Source organism: Dendrobates tinctorius, unplaced genomic scaffold (genome assembly GCF_039654945.1).
Source record: "Dendrobates tinctorius isolate UK_male_01 unplaced genomic scaffold, ASM3965494v1 ptg000009l, whole genome shotgun sequence".
NCBI classification, from domain to species: Eukaryota; Metazoa; Chordata; class Amphibia; order Anura; family Dendrobatidae; genus Dendrobates; species Dendrobates tinctorius.
Window position 1 is genome coordinate 23810416 of NW_027361677.1, and position 25197 is coordinate 23835612.

Genomic DNA, 25197 nt, shown 5'->3' on the forward strand with positions numbered 1-25197 from the left:
TGGGAGAGAGCGAGAAAGATTCTTTTTATGTACCAGCGTTTTTGGCTTTCCCATTAACATTGTGTGCATTCTGCATTGCGGATATGAGGCAATTCCGCGAGTCCAGAAACGCTGCAGAAACGCATCAAAATCCGTAAAGTGTGTACAGACCCTAAGGCTGAGTGCAGACGGACTTTTTGGCCCTGCGGATTTTTCCGTGCAGAATGGAAGAAATCCGCAGGTCAAATGACCTGCATTTTTCCTGCGGATTTCTTCCTGTTTTTTTGCGGTTTTTGTGCGGTTTTCCCCCTGCGGATTTGGAGAATGGAGCAGGTGGAAAACCGCACAAAAGAAGTGACATGCTGCGGATTTTGTACCGCGCGGAAAAATCCGCAGCGTCTGCACAGCGTTTTTTTTTTCATTGACTTAAATGCTTCCGTACATCACAATGCGGATATGCAACGTTTCTGCGCGGTAAAATCCGCTGCAGATCTGCTGGATATCTGCATCGTGTGCACACAGCCTAAGAATGCCCTGATGGCGGCCCTGGGCACTGATATAGATCACTGCTGCTGGCACAGTTATGGGACACTACTTGGCACTATTATGGATCACTGTGGCTAGTACTGTTATAGGACACTGGCACTGTTATGGGAGACTGGGTGACACTATTATGGGACACTGCTTGGTATTTTTATAGTACTCAAGCTCGTACTATTATGCATCTCTGTGACTGGCACTGACTGTTATGTGACACTGGCACTGTTATACTGTAGGTAAGTGTGGCTGTATTTCTTGCTGGCTGCTAATAAAGTCACGTTCATCAGGATAACTAGCCCGCTTTGGCATTTCCCTGTTTGTGCTCCTCTGCTATGTCTGTAGTACAGCCACACACCCAGGTTAGGTATGGCACTATGTGGTCATCCACATCACATGATCCCCGCCCCGCGGTGACATCACGGTACAGAACACGTGCCTCCCTCCCCACATCACTAATATCACATATCCTGCCAGACTGCTCCCAGCCGCTGTGCTTCCTGACACTGCTGCGGGGAGAAGGCTCAGGTAAGAGTATTATTCCATCAGAATTATATGTTTTATCACTTTTTTAGTATCTAGCGTATTATAGCGGTGTTTTACGGCATCAATCCTGAATGGCATCTCTCTATATAAATTCATTCGATACTGTAGTGAAGACTAAAACAATGGACTAATAGTTAACAAAGAAGAAACAATTTGTAGCTGTTTTTTTGTTAGTGTTTAGTTCATAGTTTGTGATCTTTAGTAGCGGTAGCACAAGTGTTGTAGATGGCGGCTATATATACACTTATCTTTTTGTACTATCACTTTAATTGCGACAGTATCTCGGCAGCAGACTTCAAGAGTGTCTGCGCCAAGTGTGAATGTAGTCCGATGTAGATCACCCAGATTTTCAGGACCCTTGAAATCATCTCATTATAGTAGTTGTTCAGGATCCTTTTTTTTTTCAAAAACAGCGCCACACCTGACTATAGGGGATGCATCGTATTGCAGATCAACTCAATGGTGGACATAGAGAAACGAGGCCCTTCTGCAAGAACAGTATATGGGCCCTTTGCAATCCAATAATTCATCTGTATGCAAAATTCCACCTACTTTGGAGCTGGATGTGGACCCTCTGACCTGTTGGGCCCCTTTGCGGCTGCACAGGTTGCACCAATGGCTGCAATTCCAAACAGAACCTATAGACAGGCGAGGCGCTGTTGCTTGAACAAAGGAGCCATGTTTGCCAATTCCCACATTACTAGGTATATCCAAAAAAAAGTTTAGGCAACGAAAAAGTTTTGGGGGTGAAAAGGCAAATTAACGAGAAATGAAGATGATTTTTCTGAAAGCAAAGACATGGGAAAATGTAAAGGTGTAGAAGAGCGATCACTTCTTCCCATGGTGGGTCCTCCATAGCAAATATTGGTGTCCTGGATTCGGAGCTTCTCCCCGGCTATGCAAACATCGGCAGCGGTGGTGTCTGATTCCACAAGCCAGGTGATGACGAGTCACGCACCGGTTTTTCAGGTTCCTCATCATTGACGTGAGCTCACAGTTTCACAAGATAATGAGCCGGCAGAAACCGCCGCATAAACAATGTCCGAGATAATAGGAACGCGACTTTTACCCGACTCCCATCTCAGTAGTTCCAGGAACAACACAAAGATCTGTGAGGGGCTGAGTAGGGGTCCTGATCACAAGCTTACAATCTGTAAGGAAATGGGGGGCACAATATGTAGAACGTGCTGATATGTATGCTCCGGCCATTATTATTATAATAAGGCTTTTCATAGACTGTAAGCTTGCGAGTAGGGCCCTCATTCCCCTTGGTATCTGTTATAATCTACTGTATGTGATTATTGTTATGCTGTAATGTCTATTGTCTGTACAAGTCCCCTCTGAAATGTAAAGTGCTGCGGAATATGTCGGCGCTATAGAAATAAAATTTATTATTATTATTCAAAACTTCATGATCTGGTCACCAGCCGGTATCTGTATATGTACATGTATGATCCGGTCACCAGCCGGTATCTGTATATGTACATGTATGATCCGGTCACCAGCCGGTATCTGTATATGTACATGTATGATCCGGTCACCAGCCGGTATCTGTATATGCACATGTATGATCCGGTCACCAGCCGGTATCTGTATATGTACATGTATGATCCGGTCACCAGCCGGTATCTGTATATGTACATGTATGATCCGGTCACCAGCCGGTATCTGTATATGTACATGTATGATCCGGTCACCAGCCGGTATCTGTATATGTACATGTATGATCCGGTCACCAGCCGGTATCTGTATATGTACATGTATGATCCGGTCACCAGCCGGTATCTGTATATGTACATGTATGATCCGGTCACCAGCCGGTATCTGTATATGTACATGTATGATCCGGTCACCAGCCGGTATCTGTATATGCACATGTATGATCCGGTCACCAGCCGGTATCTGTATATGTACATGTATGATCCGGTCACCAGCCGGTATCTGTATATGTACATGTATGATCCGGTCACCAGCCGGTATCTGTATATGCACATGTATGATCCGGTCACCAGCCGGTATCTGTATATGTACATGTATGATCCGGTCACCAGCCGGTATCTGTATATGTACATGTATGATCCGGTCACCAGCCGGTATCTGTATATGTACATGTATGATCCGGTCACCAGCCGGTATCTGTATATGTACATGTATGATCCGGTCACCAGCCGGTATCTGTATATGTACATGTGTGATCCGGTCACCAGCCGGTATCTGTATATGCACATGTATGATCCGGTCACCAGCCGGTATCTGTATATGCACATGTGTGATCCGGTCACCAGCCGGTATCTGTATATGCACATGTGTGATCCGGTCACCAGCCGGTATCTGTATATGCACATGTGTGATCCGGTCATCAGCCGGTATCTGTATATGCACATGTGTGATCCGGTCACCAGCCGGTATCTGTATATGCACATGTGTGATCCGGTCACCAGCCGGTATCTGTATATGCACATGTATGATCCGGTCATCAGCCGGTATCTGTATATGCACATGTATAATCCGGTCATCAGCCGGTATCTGTATATGCACGTTTGATCCGGTCACCAGCCGGTACCTGTATATGTACGATCCGGTCACCAGCCGGTACCTGTATATGTACATGTATGATTCGGTCACCAGCCGGTATCTGTATATGTACATGTATGATCCGGTCACCAGCCGGTATCTGTATATGCACATGTGTGATCCGGTCACCAGCCGGTATCTGTATATGCACATGTGTGATCCGGTCATCAGCCGGTATCTGAATATGCACATGTATGATCCGGCCATCAGCCGGTATCTGTATATGCATATGTTTGATCCGGTCACCAGCCAGTACCTGTATATGTACATGTATGATCCGGTCACCAGCCGGTACCTGTATATGTACATGTATGATCCGGTCACCAGCCGGTATCTGTATATGTACATGTATGATCCGGTCACCAGCCGGTATCTGTATATGTACATTATGATCCGGTCACCAGCCGTTATCTGTATATGCACATGTATGATCCGGTCACCAGCCGGTATCCGTATATGTACATGTATGATCCGGTCACCAGCCGGTATCCGTATATGTACATGTATGCTCCAGTCACCGATCAGTATCTGTATATGTACATGTATGATCCGGTCACTAGCCAGGATCTGTATATGTACATGTATGATCTGGTCACCAGCCAGGATCTGTATATGTACATGTATGATCTGGTCACTAGCCAGGATCTGTATAAGTACATGTATGCTCCGGTCACCGGTCAGTATCTGTATGTGTACATGTATGATCCGGTCACCAGCCGGTATCTTTATATGTACATGTATGATCCGGTCACCAGCCGGTATCTTTATATGTACATGTATGATCCGGTCACCAGCGGGTATCTGTATATGCACATGCATGATCCGGTCACCAGCCGGTATCTTTATATGTACATGTATTATCCGGTCACCAGCCGGTATCTGTATATGTACATGTATGATCCGGTCACCAGCCGGTATCTGTATATGTACATGTATGATCCGGTCATCAGCCGGTATCTGTATATGTACATGTATGCTCCGGTCACCGGTCAGTATCTGTATATGTACATGTATGATCCGGTCACTAGCCAGGATCTGTATATGTACATGTATGATCCGGTCACCAGCCGGTATCTGTATATGTACATGTATGATCCGGTCACCAGCCAGGATCTGTATATGTACATGTATGATCCGGTCACCCGCCAGGATCTGTATATGTACATGAATGATCCGGTCAACGGTCAGTATCTGTATATGTACATGTATGCTCCGGTCACTAGCCAGGATCTGTATATGTACATGTATGATCCGGTCACTAGCCAGGATCTGTATATGTACATGTATGATCCGGTCACCGGTCAGTATCTGTATATGTACATGTATGCTCCGGTCACCGGTCAGTATCTGTATATGTACATGTATGATCCGGTCACTAGCCAGGATCTGTATATGTACATGTATGATCCGGTCACCAGCCGGTATCTGTATATGTACATGTATGATCCGGTCACCAGCCAGGATCTGTATATGTACATGTATGATCCGGTCACCCGCCGGTATCTGTATATGCACATGTGTGATCCGGTCACTAGCCAGGATCTGTATATGTAAATGTATGATCCGGTCACTAGCCAGGATCTGTATATGTACATGTATGATCCGGTCACCAGCCGGTATCCGTATATGTACATGTATGATCCGGTCACCAGCCGGTATCCGTATATGTACATGTATGCTCCAGTCACCGATCAGTATCTGTATATGTACATGTATGATCCGGTCACTAGCCAAGATCTGTATATGTACATGTATGATCCGGTCACCAGCCAGGATCTGTATATGTACATGTATGATCTAGTCACTAGCCAGGATCTGTATAAGTACATGTATGCTCCGGTCACCGGTCAGTATCTGTATGTGTACATGTATGATCCGGTCACCAGCCGGTATCTTTATATGTACATGTATGATCCGGTCACCAGCCGGTATCTTTATATGTACATGTATGATCCGGTCACCAGCGGGTATCTGTATATGCACATGTATGATCCGGTCACCAGCCGGTATCTTTATATGTACATGTATTATCCGGTCACCAGCCGGTATCTGTATATGTACATGTATGATCCGGTCACCAGCCGGTATCTGTATATGTACATGTATGATCCGGTCATCAGCCGGTATCTGTATATGTACATGTATGCTCCGGTCACCGGTCAGTATCTGTATATGTACATGTATGATCCGGTCACTAGCCAGGATCTGTATATGTACATGTATGATCCGGTCACCAGCCGGTATCTGTATATGTACATGTATGATCCGGTCACTAGCCAGGATCTGTATATGTACATGTATGATCCGGTCACCAGCCGGTATCTGTATATGTACATGTATGATCCGGTCACCAGCCAGGATCTGTATATGTACATGTATGATCCGGTCACCCGCCAGGATCTGTATATGTACATGTATGCTCCGGTCACCGGTCAGTATCTGTATATGTACATGTATGCTCCGGTCACCGGTCAGTATCTGTATATGTACATGTATGCTCCGGTCACTAGCCAGGATCTGTATATGTACATGTATGATCCGGTCACCGGTCAGTATCTGTATATGTACATGTATGATCCGGTCACTAGCCAGGATCTGTATATGTACATGTATGATCCGGTCACTAGCCAGGATCTGTATATGTACATGTATGATCCGGTCACCGGTCAGTATCTGTATATGTACATGTATGATCTGGTCACTAGCCAGGATCTGTATATGTACATGTATGCTCCGGTCACCGGTCAGTATCTGTATATGTACATGTATGATCCGGTCACTAGCCAGGATCTGTATATGTACATGTATGATCCGGTCACCAGCCGGTATCTGTATATGTACATGTATGATCCGGTCACCAGCCAGGATCTGTATAGTTGCGCAACTTTTCAATTCCATACTGATCTGTAACACTGCTGTAAAGAAAATACTTATGAATTCATAGAAATATTACTGATTTTGTTGTTAATTAAAAAAAATGATTTTGCTATTTTTTTTTTTTAATTTTCATTTAAAGGAAGGGGAAACATGTTGAAGGGTGGGTTCAAGGGTGAGCGCCTCCGGGTCAACCTGAGACTGGCCATCAATCGTCTGAAGCTGCTGGAAAAGAAAAAAAGTATGTGTTCCACTAGCTCTTCCCTAGAATGTCTGTGTGTTCCACTAGCTCCTCCCTAGAATGTCTGTGTGTTCCAATAGCTCCTCCCTAGAATGTCTGTGTTCCACTAGCTCCTCCCTAGAATGTCTGTGCGGTGCACTAGCTCCTCCCTAGAATGCCTGTGTGTTCCACTAGCTCCTCCCCCCTCCATAAAAGTATAACAGCACCAACTGTCATCTTCTGCCTCAGTAATAGAAAAATCTGTCTTCACGGAATACACATTTTACCCATGGATTGAGAGTGAAAGATCAGTCCAAGAGGAAAAAAAGAAGCAGATTTCTCTGATAGGCCGGGGTCACACTAACCAACGCAAAATACGGTCAGTATTTTACATGCGTAATACGGATGAATGGCCCCTAAACAGTGCTCCGTATGTCATCCGTAATCAAGGTGTGGTCGCGTATTTTGCGCATGTAAGCATCCGTATGCAATCCGTATGGCGAGATTTTCTCGTCACCTTGCAAAATGGACATATAATGGAGTCCAATGACAGGTTTTATAACACAAACCAAAGAATAGATATATACTCATAGAATGTATATATATATATATATATATATATAAATATATATATATGTATTCTATGTGTATATATCTATTCTTTCGTTTCTTTAATAAAACTGTCAGTGTGAGTTTACTGTATCGCGCACTGAATTGCCGGCTTTGCTAAAAGACACCGGGTGCGTATTTCTCGCAAGTCACATGTGTGGTCCGTGTGTAATCCGTATTTTTTGCGCACCCATAGACTTGCATTGGCGTACTACGGCCGTAGTACGCTGACAATCGCAGCATGCTGCGAGTGGCACGGAGCGTAGGATACTGAGGAGAAAGATACGCCTGGTGCGAGTGACCCCATAGAGAATCATCTGTCCGCGTCTAATGCGTGCTTTTAGCGCCTCTCACTCTCCCGTATTCCTTGCCAGTGTGACCCCGGCCATAAGATACATTACAAAGTATCTTACTTTCCCATGTACTATTGATTTATGGAAGAAAAATTCAAACAACTGTTAATCTTTAAGCAGAAGTTGTCAGCTGTCAAGATAGGTAATGTGATGGCAGTATAGTTCCTTTATGTTATCCGTAGTTTTAATCACATTATCATCCCCATAGCTGAAATGGCAATGAAATCTCGGAAGGAGATCGCAGACTATTTATCAAGCCGGAAGGATGAGCGAGCACGGATTCGGGTGGAACATATAATCCGGGAGGATTATATGGTGGAAGCTATGGAGATCCTTGAGCTGTACTGCGACCTGCTCCTGGCACGATTCGGATTAATTCAGTCCATGAAGTAAGTCTGGGTAGCAGAGCTGAAATCTGCACGTAAGGGCTCGTTCACACTTGCATGTTTTAAGTTCGTGTTGTGTTTGTACAACGGGCCTTATTTTATGGGTCATTTTGCATACTGACCTCATGAAAAAATGACAGCATGCAATAGTATAATGGAGAAGATTTTTCACTCGTCTGCCATGTGCATCAGGAACCAATCATGTCCTCAATTTATCCTTTGATCCAGACTTAGAAATGAGTCTAGACTTCGAGATTCCGGTCAGATAAACAATAAGGCCAGTTTCACAAATCTGTGTTTTGTGGTACGGTTCCAGAGATATGGGCCTTTTTATTTAGTTCTTCTTTTTATGGTCTTTACCAAGTTGAAGTTGCTCATAGGGTAATGAAGCCTAAAGACACGCCCCAGAGGATCCTGCAAGCTCCGCCCTCTTTGTAAAAAAAATGGCACCAACTAAAAAGGCCCATATCTCTGGAACCATATGATGGATGTTAAAAAGAAAAAAAAAAACAGAATACATAGGAGAGCAGCAGGGATAAAATAATAATAAGAAGAATGGACATTGGTCCTCTTAAAGTGGTGACTTTGCCAAGTAAACTATTGGATATTGAAAAGTCATAAAAGAGCAAGTGCAATAACTACAGACCAACCTAGGGTGTTATAACTAATTATCTCTGATGTAATAATAATAATTGCATTAATTAATCTATATATTAGTAATGAAATGTTCTCTCTGCAGGGAGCTGGACCCCGGTCTGGCCGAGGCCGTGTCCACTGTCATCTGGGCTGCTCCACGGCTGGTAGAAATCTCTGAATTAAAGATAGTAAGTGGTTCAGGAATGAAATATGTGCTTGGAATATTAATTACCCTGAGGCGGTACAAGTTGTAATGATGATATAATATAGACCTACAGGACTATAGCAGAGCAATGACAGGCACCATAGCTGAGTACACATTTTAATATTTTTCTTCATGTCTATGACTCCTTCGATTCTATCTCTGACTCTTTAAAGTGTATTGATCAATGGTCATCATTTGTATCATATGGAAGAAGTACAAAGTACTTCCCTTTGAGAGGCTCTTCAACTAGCCATTTCCAGGAGACTTGCTCTTACCTAAAGGGGATCTGTCACTTACCATAAACAGGTCATTTTTTTACCTGGTGTAAATGCTGCTGTTCTCCTGAATCCGGTGATGTTTTTCTTTTGTTCCTGTGTCTCTCCGTTCCTGAGATATGGCTCTATCTGTATTTAAATATAGTTTTTTAGCCAAGTGGGTGTGATCCTAAAAAGTTTTCAACAGAAAATGGTTGAGGACCACACCCATTTGGCTAAAAAGAGCAGATTTATATGCAGCGAAGAAAGGGTGATTGTTATGAATGGGTCACCGAGGAGGATGGCAGGAACAGATTAAGCCACCAGAATACCAGAGAGGTTGGTAACTAAGCGGATTGTAGACCCCTGATCCTATCCACACACCTAGCAGTAGCCGTGGAGCGTTCCTACGATGATCCTAGACGCTTCGTCACAGCCGGAGGACTAACTAAGCCTAAAGACAGAAAGATGAAATCTAAACTGTCCCGGGGCAGATCCCCAAAGGAATAGACAGCCCCCAAACATATATTGTCGGTGAGACAAGATGAGACACAAACACAGGCAGAGAACAGACTGAGCAAACGGTGGGGCCCAAGCTGTCTAGACAGGACAGGACAGAAAAGATACTGTCTGCAATAACGCACAAAACTCTGAAAAAGTCCAACACTTCTGATATACAAAAAACCTGAGGTCATACAACTTCACCCCTGCTAGATCAGCACTCTGGTATAAACTGGACACAAAACAAAAAGATACTAACATAACAGAGGACTGAACAAGCTGTAACATATGAAGCAGGGCCCAGCGCTGCCCCCAGCAGGGAGCACACTGAACCCTAGCAGCAAAACAGAAAGCAAAAAAAAAAAGACACAACCAGATTAGATGCAAAGGATTAGCAAAAGAATCACTTATCTAAACCATGCAGATCAGGCAGAGGAGAAAAGAACTCCAAATGCACACGGAGGAAATCACCAGCAACCCCCAAGAGCAGCCAGCTCAATTATATGCTCCCAGCCAGTAATCCCAGGTTCCCAATTATTGTCATCAGGTGGAGAACTTCCATCCACATGGCCAGCTCCACTACTCTCAGTAACCACCAGAGGGAGCTTCGGCTCAGTACTTCGAGCAAGGGAATTCACAACAGGTGATATCTCAGGAATGGAGACGCACAGGAACAAATGAAAAACATTGTCGGATCCAGAAAAACAGCGACATTTACTGCTGGTAAAATAAAAATTACATATTAATGGCAAAGGATAGGTCATCTTTAAGACTGAGCAAGACTCCTGGAAAAGGTCAGTTGTAGGAGAATCTGACTGCATGAACTCCATATAATACAGTTTTCTTCAACAATTGCTGCTCCTATTAATAGAGTAGAAGATTCCCCTCTATGTCCTCTACGCATATGCCCAATGGTGAAAAAAATGAAGGATCCCCCAATACTGAAATAAGTGGAGGAGCCCCCTCTATATCCTTTATATATCCCCCAATGGTGGAAAAACATGGATGATCCACCTCTATATCATCTATGTATCCCCTAATAGTGAAATAAGTGGATGATCCCCCTCTTTGTCCTCTATGTATCCCCCAATAGTGAAATAAGTGGAAGATCCCTGTTATGAATGGGTCACCGAGGAGGATAGCAGGCCAGGCTAAGCCACAGAAAACCAGAGAGGTTGGTAACTAAGCGGATTGCAGACCCCTGATCCTGTCCACACAACTAGCAGTAGCCGTGGAGCGTACCTACAATGATCCTAGATGCCTTGGCACAGCCGGAGAGCTAACTAAGCCTAAAGCAAGAAAGGGGAAATCTAAACTGCCCCGGAGCAGACCCCAAAGGAATAGATAGCCCCCACACATATATTGTCGGTGAGAAAAGATGAAAACACAAACGCTGGCAGAAAAATAGACTGAGCAAAAGATGGGGCCCACACTAACTAGACAGGACAGGAAAGGAACGACACTGTCTGCAATCACGCAAAAAACCCTGCAAAAAATCCAACACGTCTGATGCAAAAAAACACTGAAGTCGCACGACTTCGCCCCCACTATATCAGCACTCTAGTATATTCTGAAAGCAAAGAAAAAAGAGACCAATATAAAAGGGGACAAAACAAACTGGCACATGCAGTAACATATGGGCGGTGATTCAGCACAGCCCCAGCCGGAGCTAGCTGACCCACACAAAGCAGAGATAAACAAAACCAGATCAAATGCAAACATAGTAGCAAATGAACCACTTAGCTGAACATGCAGGGAAAGAGCAGGATACATCAGACCTCAGGAGGAACAGAAAAAAAATCACCAGCAGGGATAGAGGGAGTCAGCTGTCTTAAATCCCAATCAGAAACCCCAGATCTCCAGTCGTCTTCCTCATTATCAGGTGGCAAGCCTCTGTCAATCAGATCAGCTCCACTACCTCCAGTAACCACCAGAGGGAGCCCAGAAAGAGAACTCTCAATCTGACTAGCTCCACTATCTTCAGTAATCACAAAAGGGAAGCCAGAGAGACAATTCACAACAGATCCCCCTCTATATTCTCTATGTATCCCCCAATGGTGAAATAAGTGGAGAATCCCCCAATATATGACCTCTATGTATCCCTCAATGGTGAAATAAGTGGATGATCCCCCTCTATGTATCCCCCAATAGTGAAATAAGTGGATGATCCCCCTCTATGTCCTCTATGTATCCCCCAATGCAAAATAAGTGGAGAATCCCCCAATATATGACCTCTATGTATCCCTCAATGGTGAAATAAGTGGATGATCGCCCTCTATGTCCTCTATGTATCCCCCAATGGTGAAATAAGTGGATGACCCCCCCTCTATGTCCTCTATGTATCCCCCAATAGGGAAATAAGTGGATGATCCCCCCTCTATGTCCTCTAGAAGTCCTTATAAGACTTGGGGATAGGGTTGTCCTGATAAGAAAACTTTTTGAAAAACCCTACAGCCCATAAGACTCCTTACACCATCTGAATACATTTCCTGTTAGTGTTGGATGCGCAGAATAAATTAGGCTCATCTCATTTTGGGGCCAAAAAAAAAAAAGGTCACATGTACAAGTGCTATGGGGCAGATGAATATTTGCGAAACAATTTGCACCAACATCCAGAGTAAACTTTGGTTCATTTGTTATTCTCCTTCCTTGCTGGGAGAAAAAAAAAAGAAACAAAAATTGCAAAACTATGGCAGATTTTTGTTATGCCGCAATGCTCATGGTGGCCACACTCGCTGCACTCACAAGCGCTCCTGCCTCTATGGTCCGTAGACACCTCTTCCAGCTGATAAATGGGAAAAGATCATAGTTATCAGCGTGGGCGAAACACTTGCACAACATTGACTCAGATGCCTTTCCGGTTTTACCGGATTCACCGTGAAGCTTGCACAATGGATTTACTTTATTATTGTATATTCAGATTACTGGGTTCAAGAGAAACAGACACCACAAGGTGCAGCCGAAAATCTTGGGTGGTCAGTGGGTTCTGCAGGGGTTGAGCTTTGACCTCGGTGCTCCATTATTGAGAAGAACCGACTTGTTGGACCACAAAATAGTAAAACTTTCCGTTTTATTCCAGGTGGCCAATCAACTTTGTCATAAATACAGCAAAGAATACGGAAATCTGTGCAGGACCAATCAGATCGGAACAGTCAGTGAAAGAGTAAGTCAAAGAACAGATTAAAAGGGATTGACGGCCTTTTTTTTTTTTTTACTTAAAGGCATGTATTTTGGGCTAAAAATAATTTTTGCAATTGGGTTTCATTAAAAGGTTTGCACGGTTGCCTGAACTGTCTAATGGTGGCTGCAGAATGAGTTAAGTGAGAAACCATCAGTGAGCTCATTTAGATTGACTGACAGGGGAGCGTGACTGACAGGGGAGCGTGTGTGCTTTTCTGATCGTCTCTCAGATTTATAACTGCATCAGTGAAACCAAAGAACCTGAAAAAAGCCAAATTTTAAACGAAACCCAATTGTAAAAATGATTTTAAACCCCATATTGTCCCAAAAGGAGGACAACCCCTAAAAGAAATGGACTTGAAGGCAATCATTTGGGTGTCATTCAACATACTTACCAAGTCTCAACTGGAAGCGACATAATCTCTGCCCAAAAACTGGTCCACGCACTTTGGGATGAGGGTTTTCATAAACTCTGCCCCCTTCCATCCCGGGTCGGGACCAAATTTATAGCCATTGTTTTTCAAAAATTCGAACAGTGCTGGCAAATTTGCTAACTATACGAAGGAAGATCCTAAAAAAAAGTTTGAAATCTGCAATGTGTGAATTTATCCTGCATGATTTTGCGTCTTTGGATTTCGCTGCAGAGAGCGGATCGATCTGGGGCGGATTTACCTTTAATTTGTACTAAACCATGAATTATCCCATTTCAACAGCTGATGCACAAATTAAGCCCGGAAGCCCCTCCAAAAATCCTGGTGGAGAGATACCTGATTGAGATTGCCAAGAATTACAACGTCCAGTACGAGCCCGATGCCCGAGTGATGGTGAGCCGATCTGACTATGTCAGCCCCATTTCGCTTCCTCTATGGCGGGAACATTAAGTGATTAAATGCTTTCCAGGCTGAAGCCCCTTCTGGATTTGAAGTTGCTGGACGTCCCACGGATTTTACAAATAATGACAAAAAAGGAGGACCTGGCGGTGGCGGCGGAGGGGGTGACTTCAGAAGCAATGGACCTCGAGGTCCTTATCCCCAGATTACAGTAAGTATAAAGCGTACAGTACAATCTGCACCGTACATTGCCAAGAAATGGATATTAAGGGTTGCACTCATCATTCATTCCTAACTTTGTAGCAGACGACTCCTGACGTAGGAATCTATGAAGAATGCACTTTTATACAGCCGCCTCCAAGAGGGAAACCACCAGTCCCCGGCTTTCATCCATCCTATGACTCTGTAAGTGCAAAAACAGTAGTATTAGTATCTACAGGATGGGTGATAAATGTGTGATCGCTGGATGATTCAACCGACAGATCACAAGAATGGGGGTGCCAAACTCTCCTGTGTAAATGGAATCATAGCGCGCACGTGCAACCACCGATCCTTTCACTGAGAGATGTACATGATCACTCCAGCTCCATTCATGCAGTGGATTGTGGTGACCTGTTCTCAGGATCGTTGGGGGTCCAATTGGTCTGTGGATTTTGTTTTTGGAGCAAACCTCTTTTAAGATTTTGGACACCGTTGATATGAAAAATGAAAAATTATCTTGAAGTGTTAGTGGATACCTTTGGTTGATAAGATTTACCTAAGTTTCTGTTTACAATCTTCAAGCCTTTATTTTATTTCAGACCTCCTGAAATGCAGTTTGCAAACTGATCAAAAGTTTTATTTTGTGGGAGTGTCTCTCTCTGTAATATAGACTGGATGTGGGGTCTGTGCGTCTCTCCCAGTAATATAGGCTGGATGTGAGGTCTGTGCGTCTCCCAGTAATATAGGCTGGATGTGAGCTCTGTGTGTCTCTCCCATTAATATAGGCTGGATGTGAGGTCTGTGGGTCTCTCCCAGTAATATAGGCTGGGTGTGAGGTCTGTGTGTCTCTCTCTGTAATATAGACTGGATGTGAGGTCTGTGTGTCTCTCTCTGTAATATAGACTGGATGTGAGGTCTGTGTGTCTCTCCAAGTAATATAGGCTGGATGTGAGGTCTGTGTCTCTCCAAGTAATATAGGCTGGATGTGAGGTCTGTGTCTCTCCCATTAATAGGCTGGATGTGAGGTCTCTGTGTGTCTCTTCCAGTAATATAGGTTGGATGTGAGATCTGGCTGAGTCTCCCAGTAATATAGGCTGGTTGTGAGGTCTGTGTGTCTCTCTCTCTGTAATATAGGCTGCATGTGAGGTCTGTGTGTCTCTCCCAGTAAAATAGGCTAGTTTTGAGCTCTGTGTGTCTCTCCCAGTAATATCGGCTGGATGTGAGGTCTGTGTGTCTCTGTAATATAGGCTGCATGTGAGGTCTGTGTGTCTCTCTCTGTAATATAGACTGGATGTGAGGTATGTGTGTCTCTCCCAGTAATATAGGCTGGATGTGAGGTGTATGTGTCTCTCCAAGTAATATAGGCTGGATGTGAGGTCTGTGTGTCTCTCCCATTAATAGGCTGGATGTGAGGTCTGTGTGTCTCTTCCAGTAATATAGGTTGGATGTGAGATCTGGCTGAGTCTCCCAGTAATATAGGCTGGTTGTGAGGTCTGAGTGTCTCTCTCTGTAATAAAGGCTGCATGTGAGGTCTGTGTGTCTCTCCCAGTAATATAGGCTAGTTTTGAGCTCTGTGTGTCTCTCCCAGTAATATAGGTTGGATGTGAGATCTGTGTGTCTCTCCCATTAATAGGCTGGATGTGAGGTCTGTGTGTCTCTTCCAGTAATATAGGCTGGATGTGAGATCTGGCTGAGTCTCCCAGTAATATAGGCTGGTTGTGAGGTCTGAGTGTCTCTCTCTGTAATAAAGGCTGCATGTGAGGTCTGTGTGTCTCTCCCAGTAATATAGGCTAGTTTTGAGCTCTGTGTGTCTCTCCCAGTAATATAGGTTGGATGTGAGATCTGTGTGTCTCTCCCAGTAATATAGGTTAGTTTTGAGCTCTGTGTGTCTCTCCCAGTAATATAGGTTGGATGTGAGATCTGTGTGTCTCTCCCAGTAATATAGGCTGGATGTGAGCTCTGTGTGTCTCTCCCAGTAATATAGGTTGGATGTTAGGTCTGTGGGTCTCTCCCAGTAATATAGGCTGGATGTGAGGTCTGTGTGTCTCTCCCAGTAATATAGGCTGGATGTGAGCTCTGTGTGTCTCTCCCAGTAGTATTGGCTGGATGTAAGCTCTGTCTGTGTCTCCCAGGAATATAAGTTAGATATGAGGTCTGTATACATCCAGGATACTGCTGTTTTAATTGTCATATATTAGCACAGCTTCTATCCTGCACTTATTCTCTTTTAATATGTTTCTGCCTTTTCTATAGCTTGATTTCTCTAATCTCCCTGAGACTGTAGATGCCTTCTCCACTCTCCACACTGGTTGCATGTACAAACCCTCTCCCCTCCCTGCTGCTATATTTAAAACTGAGAGAAGGGAGGTTGAGAGCGGAGTGAGTAGGAGCTCTGAAGGATTGGTAATATTTTGTAACAGATCAGTCAGCTAGATAAAGGAGTTACAGACTCTCTGCAACACCAAGACGGTAATTTTTTTTTTAAGAAAGTTGCTTGATATTAGGGCGCTAGTGAACCATAAAAATAACTTTTATGGAAACACAGGTTGTAAGTCTAATTGGCAAAAATAAGTACTATATGTAATAAATCAATAAATTATAACCGGAGCCACTGAGGCTTGTCTGCTTCAGATGGGCGTCCATTGTTGCATTTACTTACCCGACCACAATATAACCAAGTAACTGTGTTTTCTTTGTGTTTTATCAGCTGAAACCCCCCGGAACGGACCCACAGGTTTTTCCTGCACATGATACTGGTGAGTGCAAATGGAAACCACATATATTAGACTAGTGATGTAATTTCACATCCCTATAGGCCGTGTACGGGTTACCCCCTGACGTATAGGTTGAAGGGAGGCATGAGACCCAACTTAAAGAAATATTTATTCCTCACTTAGGCCAGACGAATCAATGGTCCCTTGTATCACGATGACCCTGACGTTGGCGTCAATTCTTGTCACTTGCAGGTGCTGACAACAAACCAGGAGTGACTGCCCCCGGGAACTTTGACCACCTAACTTTACCAAAGCTTCCGTCCGTACCGGTCAGCCCAGCTCGACAGTCGCCAACTAATGACTCCTCTGCATACGAGGATATTGACTTTGAAGATCTGTCGAAAAGACTGGAGTCCCTTAAAAAGAAGACGTAGAGTCTGTGATGACGAAGACCTTATGCTTTATGTTAAACCCTGAGTATCATGAAAAAGCCATAATCTTAGTTATTGGACTTCTAATTAATAAAAAATATTTGATTTGCTATGTGCTGCATCATAGTACCCACCCTCATAAGACCAAAGGGTTGACAATTGATCCCTTACTGGTGGTGGCTCTTTGTCGAGATGTTCCCGGCTAGGGCTAGTTATATAGTAACTCATCGAGGTCCTGACCGGCATGGTGTGGTTCGGGCAGCTATAAGTAGCCTGAGTATTCAGGAAGTGTAGCACCTTGCTACTAGATTCTTTTGCAGAACTTAGCCTCATCTACCAGCTACAAAGACTTTTCTGCTTTCAAGGTACCTGTTTAACTACTCCTTACTGCTGCCTTGGTGCTATTGCACACTACAATTCTGAAACCCCTACGGTTAACCGTATCCCTGCTGCCAGATGCCTAATTTCATATACGTCTCTACTGTTCATGTACCACCTCTGCTATATTTACTGATTACAGCTTTGCTTGCCCTGCACCTCGGTGGTACACATGTCATCCAGCAACTCCAGATCCTCTGCATCATCGCTTCCGGTCCGTGCTGCCTACCCTGAACTACAACTTAGAGCGGGGTGGGCAATTAATTTTGCCGAGGGGCCAGATGAGAGACGGTGACTGTTGTGGAGGTCCAAACCAAAAGGTTGAAATTAATTCTGCTCAATATTAATATCAATATATTCTAATTATTACATTATTGATAATTATATTAATATTAATTTTAGCACTTAATATTGAGAAGTATTAAGTATGCTGACACCCCCCAGATATCGTTTGAACCCGAGTACAACCCCTTCTGTATATCGTATGAGCCCCTTATATACTGTAAGAGCCCCCACAGAGCCTCCCCATATACAGCATGAGCCCCCACAGAGCCTCCCCATATACAACATGAGCGCCCACAGAGCCTCCACATATACTGCATGAGCCCCCACAGAGCCTCCCCATATACTGCATGAGCCCCCACAGAGCCTCCACATATACAGCATAAGCCCCCACAGAGCCTCCCCATATACTGAATGAGCCCCCACAGAGCCTCCCCATATACTGCATGAGCCCCCACAGAGCCTCCCCATATACTGCATGAGCCCCCACAGAGCCTCCCCATATACAACATGAGCGCCCACAGAGCCTCCACATATACTGCATGAGCCCCCACAGAGCCTCCCCATATATTGCATGAGCCCCCACAGAGCCTCCACATATACAGCATAAGCCCCCACAGAGCCTCCCCATATACTGAATGAGCCCCCACAGAGCCTCCCCATATACTGCATGAGCCCCCACAGAGCCTCCCCATATACTGCATGAGCCACCACAGAGCCTACACATATACTGCATGAGCCCCCACAGAGCCTCCCCATATACTGCATGAGCCCCCACAGAGCCTCCCCATATACTGCATGAGCCCCCACAGAGCCTCCCCATATACTGCATGAGCCCCCACAGAGCCTCCCCATATACTGCATGAGCCCCCACAGAGCCTCCCCATATACTGCATGAGCCCCCACAGAGCCTCCCCATATACAGCGTGAGCCCCCACAGAGCCTCCCCATATACAGCATGAGCTCCCACAGAGCCTCCCCATATACTGCATGAGCCCCCACAGAGCCTCCCCATATACTGCATGAGCCCCCACAGAGCCTCCCCATATACTGCATGAGCCCCCACAGAGCCTCCCCATATACAGCGTGAGCCCCCACAGAGCCTCCCCATATACAGCATGAGCTCCCACAGAGCCTCCCCATATACAGCATGAGCTCCCACAGAGCCTCCCCATATACTGCATGAGCTCCCACAGAACCTCCCCATATACAGCATGAGCCCCCACAGAGCCTCCCCATATACTGCATGAGCCCCTACAGAGCCTCCCCATATACTGCATGAGCCCCCACAGAGCCTCCCCATATACAGCGTGAACCCCCACAGAGCCTCCCCATATACTGCATGAGCTCCCACAGAACCTCCCCATATACAGCATGAGCCCCCACAGAGCCTCCCCATATACTGCATGAGCCCCTACAGAGCCTCCCCATATACTGCATGAGCCCCCACAGAGCCTCCCCATATACAGCGTGAACCCCCACAGAGCCTCCCCATATACTGCATGAGCCCCCACAGAGCCTCCCCATATACATCGTGAGCCCCCACAGAGCCTCCCCATATACTGCATGAGCCCCCACAGAGCCTCCCCATATACAGCGTGAGCCCCCACAGAGCCTCCCCATATACAGCGTGAGCCCCCACAGAGCCTCCCCATATACTGCATGAGCCCCCACAGAGCCTCCCCATATACAGCGTGAGCCCCCACAGAGCCTCCCCATATACTGCCGCATTAAACAAGGACCAGGTTATAGCTGGCACTTTTCAAACACCGTATAGAGGGAGGAAGCAGAAATCTGACCGGCTTCTTTAGGCCACATTTCCTTTTGTGCAATAAAGATGTCTGCCTGTATACTATATTGTGTAATCCCACATTGCTCAAATCCACATGGTCCAGGAAGCAGATTACGTTTTTTTTTTTGTTTTTTTTTGTGCAAAAATATGTACCAGCCCCAATTTTGGTGCAATGTCCTCCTACTGTAAATATGTGTCATAAAATTCAGGGGATCCCTTAGACAGCAAGAGGTGAGAATCTGCACCTGGACACATGCACAGATATTTTACTACAAATGAATGTCCACATAGGATTACTTTGTTACATTCTTTGTTTTTTGCTTGCACTGATGATGATCAGAAGCTGAGAAAATAAAAAAAAAAACTAAAATGAATATTGGTCAATAAATGAACAGTGTAATCTAGATTACCAGGGTTGTGCCTGTTGTGTCCTTATTGGGGGGTCTGGCTGCTGATGTTGCCTCTTTGTAAGTAGGGGGTCATACCAGGTAAATTTATTGTATCCTATTGATCGATTAGGGGACAACTGATTGAATACTCAAGGTCCGAATTTTGGGAACCAGCACTGAAAAAGTGCCTGGTAATGGGGACGTGGTTAAGGGATGTCCCAAAAGTTGCCAAACTTTTTAAGAACTTTTTCCTCATCTATGGCACAAAATACCGGGCTAATGTAATCCAATAAACAGGGGGTAGAAGTAAAAGTTGCGAATGTGTCTGGCCCGACACGACAAATCCATGGCACATCTTCTGTCTACAGGTTGAGCAAAAGTATTTTGCAGGACCCCGGTGTGTGGCTGCAGGCTCAGATCCCTGCAAATTTCATCCTACCTGCTGGCGTCCCCAGAACTTTTTCTAGTTTGTAGGCTTGGTACGATGTCACACTGCAACGACTTACTTATCAGAAAAAGATCCGGGGATGCTGGTAGGTAGGGGAACGGGGCTGGACATGAACTATCGATCAGGGTCACCTGTACTTTTTACACATTAATAAATCCACCCTATTATCTCCAGTCCTCGCACGCCCATTTATCGGCTGGCTGAAGGTGCCACAGTCATAAAAGTGAAGTGATCGGGAGAGAGCCCGCAGTACCATTCACGGCCAGTATACAATGTGTGGCGCTTTGCCACTTCTGCACTCTTCAGCATCTAACCTATATAAAGGGAATTAATATTACAGGATTTATCATACCAAAATCATTTACCCCCTGCGCTGAGCCTAAGAATGGGGTCTGGAGTGAATGAATTGGTGCATGACCACAGCTCCATTCACTTCTATCGGTTAGTGTAAGACCAGGGAATGGTGCGGTGGTCCTAAGCGAGCTCTACCACTCCACTCACACATGATCAGTGGGGGTCCGGGCAGATCATAATGCTTCCTAGGGTGGTCTTTTTGGTTTGTAGTATTCTATGACTCCATGGGATGGGTGTATGGATCACAAGCTGACAGGTGATGGCTGTGCTATACTGCCTGTAACAGGAGTTTGCCCCGATTGCTGCAGTTTAACCACATAAATGCCGGTCAATGTCTGATATCGGCATTAAAGTGGCATTAATCCTGATGGAACGTCCGTCTCTCATAGCCCCCACAAATGCAACATAATCATCTGAAAAATATAATAAAATATAATGTAATAAAATAATATAATAATATAAAAAAATTTTTTTTTAAATAAAAAAAAAATAGAAAAAATATTAAGATTAAAAAAATATATATTATATTGGGTTCGCCGATTTATGAAAATTAGATTAGATTAGATTAGATAAACTTTATTGATCCCGGAGGAAATTACAGTATTACAGCAGCAGAACAAAGATCAAGAACATTACAAGAACAATACACACTTTACAAAATAAGTCTATATGGACAGCAGATGCGGATAGACTGGTACTTGTAACTCACCAATTCCCCCCCATACACTTTGAACTTCATTTAGTCTTGGGATGCTTTACACTTATACATTTGTTAAACATCCCCACAGCTGTCGGAACAAACGATTTTCTATATCTTTCCTTTTTACACATTAGTTGGAGTAGACGCTTGCTGAATGTGCTCTTTTGCTTCGCAAACAGTTCATAGAGCGGGTGTGTATTGTTGCTCATTATAGCCTTGCATTTCTTAGTAATTCTATCCTCTAATACCTCCTCGAAAGTCCTGAGTTGTAGACCCACCGCCGCACTAGCCTTCTTGATAAGTTTATTCAGCTTATTCGCGTCAGCTGTGCGCACACTACTACCCCAGCATATAATTGCATCAAAGATTGCACTCGCCACAATGGATTGGTAGAACATTTCAAGCATTTTGCTACACACATTAAACGACCTTAACTTCCTTAGGAAGTAAAGTCTACTCATCCCTTTCTTGCAAACCTTCTCCATATGGCACCTCCAATCAAGCTTGCTGTCCAGGTGAACCCCCAAATATTTGAAATTCTCCACCATCTCCACATCCTGACCATCAATAGTGATAGGTAAGCAATCCTTCATGCACCTTCCATAACTCAACACCAGCTCCCTGGTTTTCTTTACGTTGAGTTCTAAATGGTTAGCCTGGCACCAGTCAACAAAGTCCAAAACCACCCTTCTGTATTCCTCCTCCCCCCGGTCTCTCTCAATACCTCCGACTATCACTGAGTCATCAGAGTACTTCTGAAGGTGACAAAGGTCTGATTTATACTGAAAATCAGCTGTGTATAACGTAAAAAGGAATGGCGACAGCACCGTTCCCTGAGGGGCTCCAACACTACTCCGCACACTATCCGATACGGCCGCCCCCAACCTCACAAACTGTGGCCTGTCCGACAGATAATCAATGATCCAATTCACTAGTCCCTCATCAACCGCCATTTCAACCAGCTTATTACGTAATAATAGTGGCTGTAAGGTGTTGAATGCACTGGAGAAATCGAAGAACATGGCACGCACAGTGGTTCTATCATTGTCCAAAAAGGAATGTACTGTTTGTAGTAGATACGCTACAGCATCGTCCACCCCCAGACTCTGCCGATACGCAAACTGAAGGGGGTCCGTATAAATATAACATTAATCAAACCGTCCGGTCAATGCTAGAAAAAAAATAATTGAAAGGTAAGAAAAAATGCAATAAACAGAAATCAAAACGTCGTTATCTACAGCAAAATGGTATCGATAAAAACAGCAGCTCGACAAGCTGAATATTTCCTCATACTTCATTTAGTATTTTAAACAGTTTCAACTGAAAAATAAAATGAATTAACACTAATAATAAGAATGATGGAGTTGCCCTTTAAGTGAAGGCAATGCATGAAATGGGCGGATGCGGAGTGTGACAGGTGCCTGCACGTCATCCTCCTGCGCCCTGACAGTGTACCACGTGACCTCCTGGGCACCGCCCTCCTCTGCTTCCGGGTCTGGCAGTGACGGGGCACTGTGCTGACGTCATCACTGACTGCCTGGACGCTTCTCAGTTGTGTCCTTCCGCTAGATAAGGGGAAAAAAAAGAAAATAATTCCGGGCCGGGTGGAAGATTCCCTGTGAGCGGCTCTTCACTGCCGGCCATCTGCGGCGCTTTCATCTTCCTCGTGTCGTGATTCCACTGTCGTTCCGGTCCAGATCGCTTTACGGGACGTCTTTCCCATCGGCTACACTAGGATCCCTCCGCACAGCCGCGGTGCTGCGGCCCATCAGCCGCCATTTTGGGTGTCCCGGAGCCGAGGAAATAGCAGCAGCACCGGGCGGTGAGAATGACAGCGACACTGGGGGCACTGTGACGGCTGGGGAGGCTCCTAGTGGGGGGCTGCTGACCTCGGCAGGGGGCGCTGTGGCCGGGAAGGCAGTGACAGCTCTGGGGCAGAGGGTGAACCTGAGGTGACTGCCTGACATCTCCTTCCTCTCTGTGACCCCAACGTCTGCTGTGGGACTACAACTCCCAGCATGTCAGCTGTTGTGCCCACTGTTGGATTACTGCTCTTCGTCGTGGTAGCCGGCGCCGTCTGTGAGTCCTGTGACCGTGGCCCCTAGATCAGCGGGGCCCCCAGTGTTTTTGTATTTTTTTCCCCCAATTCCTTTCTTATTTTTTTCTCGCAGAGCCCCATCTTTGCCATTTTCCATCCCGGCTGCCGTGCGAGGGTCCATATCTTGCGGGACCGCTTATAGTTTTGAATGGCACCATATTTTTTTATTTTAACCATCTAAATGTGCCGAAAAACGGGAGGAAAAAAATTCCAAAGATGCAAATACAAAAAATAAGTGTGTTTCTCTCCATTTTCTGCAACCCTTACCTTTTTGTGTGGGGGGGCTCGTGTTCTGTGCGCCCGGCTGACGTGTTTTTTTTATTGATAATTCTGGTCTTTTAATTTTTGCTTTTAGGGTAAATATTTGTCTGTGTTTGTATAGATTGGATGCTGAATTTTTTTTTTTTCTTTATATAGAAAAAGGGGATAATTTATTATTATAATATATTTAAGTTTTCTCGTTTTTATTCCCGTTGATCCTGAGATCGCTGTATAAAGTGAGAATCACAGGGGTCCCCTATGAGCCAACGTGTGATCTCCACGGGAGGACGTATACGTGCCTCACGATCTCCAGGACTGTACCACTTAAATGCTGCTGTCAGATTCATAGCGGCCTTTAATGGGGTTAAAGGGTTTTTTACTTCTAGGACCACCCCTAATAAAATAAAAACACCAATACTCCCCTACCATGCCAGTGTCTGCACTCGCGTTCCCGGGACTCTGATGCGATTGTTATGAACCCTGAACCCTGCGCCCTATCAGCTTCGGCTTTAAAGGAACCCAGTGTCTAGATTCGGACAGCACGAATCAGAGTTTGGTTGCTCGATCGCAGCCTAGTATACTTTACTATGAAACCCTCTTTTGAAGAACCGGGGACCATAGATAAAGAGGAGTCTAGTCTGGTGCTATTCCCCGCCCCTCTACAGATGAGTGACAGGTCTCTCCCATGTGTGCATGTGTTAGAAGAAGATACTGCCCAGCTCCTCTGCCCTGGACAGCTGTCAGTGGTCGAGAATCGGTCCTGTCCTAAGTGCCGTCCGTTCGGCTTCTCCAGAGTTTTCTGTGGCACGTTTGGATTCCAAAAGAAGGTATTTTCACCTTCTGAGGTGTATGGCGGGTAATACAGGTTTTATTTATTTTTTTTTAAAGGGAGCTGTTGACATTGAACATGCAGTGTAATTTATGGAGGTGTTGAGCAGATCACTTATGGGAAATCTGTGTTTTGGATAGAGTTAGACAGTCTTACTTGATGACTGACAGCCTGCCCTGCAGTTGTTAGTTGCTCGTAAGGTTGCCTGCTGGGCGACCCATGGGGGGATGTAATTTTGTTTTTATTAAATACCAAATTTCCAGAAGGGATAAGAAAAGAGAAAAGGTGATCCACGGGCGAGTGGGGAAAGTATTAAGTAAGAGGAGGGATGTAGTCTCTTTAAATGGATCTCCGTTAGGGCGCAGTCTGATGACCATATAAATCAGACTGGCCTGCGGTTGTCCCGTGCATGGCAGCTTCATTAAAATATATGCAGATGTCACACTCGGGTCAGAAGAGCCACTGACCAGTCCGGTCTCTGTCCAATTTATATGGTTGTCTGACTGCACCCTTACGGGTTTCCGCCCCAGTCAGACTGGGAGTTTAATTACACAGTCTCAGGATACAATTCCCTGCAACACAGACAAGTCTCTCTTGCTTTATCTGATGCAAAATAATAAAGAGTCGGAGAGTGCA

At 45.0% G+C, this 25197-nt stretch overlaps 2 protein-coding genes across 6 annotated transcripts in view; both read left to right on the forward strand.

The window, feature by feature from the left end:
* The first annotated feature begins 869 nt into the window (after positions 1 to 869).
* Positions 870 to 19891, forward strand: LOC141097484 (IST1 homolog). 2 transcript variants are annotated; one of them, XM_073584697.1, is made up of 10 exons: positions 870 to 1044; positions 6653 to 6751; positions 7901 to 8081; positions 8818 to 8902; positions 12754 to 12837; positions 13568 to 13678; positions 13755 to 13895; positions 13988 to 14089; positions 16593 to 16641; positions 16852 to 19891. In XM_073584697.1, the coding sequence occupies exons 1-10, from the start codon at positions 894 to 896 to the stop codon at positions 17031 to 17033; spliced, it is 1185 nt and encodes a 394-aa protein (XP_073440798.1). In that variant the 5' UTR covers positions 870 to 893; the 3' UTR covers positions 17034 to 19891. The 2 variants fall into 2 exon arrangements, with proteins under 2 accessions (XP_073440798.1, XP_073440806.1); XM_073584705.1 differs by lacking the exon at positions 6653 to 6751.
* A 3021-nt stretch (positions 19892 to 22912) lies between these two features.
* AP1G1 (adaptor related protein complex 1 subunit gamma 1) overlaps positions 22913 to 25197 on the forward strand; it is a 39069-nt gene continuing 36784 nt past the window's right edge. The window contains exon 1 of one of the 4 annotated variants that reach the window (XM_073584738.1): positions 22913 to 23195. Coding sequence is in view for 1 of the 4 variants with exons in the window: in XM_073584719.1 (XP_073440820.1) it covers positions 24320 to 24559 (240 nt within the window). In the remaining 3 variants the exon portion in view is untranslated. The other 3 variants (XM_073584741.1, XM_073584745.1, XM_073584719.1) reach the window with 3 other exon arrangements.

Coding starts and splice junctions, on each gene's coding strand:
- LOC141097484 (XM_073584697.1), top strand. CDS start 894: ATGTGGTCATCCACATCACATGATCCCCGCCCCGCGGTGACATCACGG. Junction 6,752..7,900: donor GCTGCTGGAAAAGAAAAAAA/GTATGTGTTCCA, acceptor TCATCCCCATAG/CTGAAATGGCAATGAAATCT. Junction 16,642..16,851: donor TTTTCCTGCACATGATACTG/GTGAGTGCAAAT, acceptor TGTCACTTGCAG/GTGCTGACAACAAACCAGGA.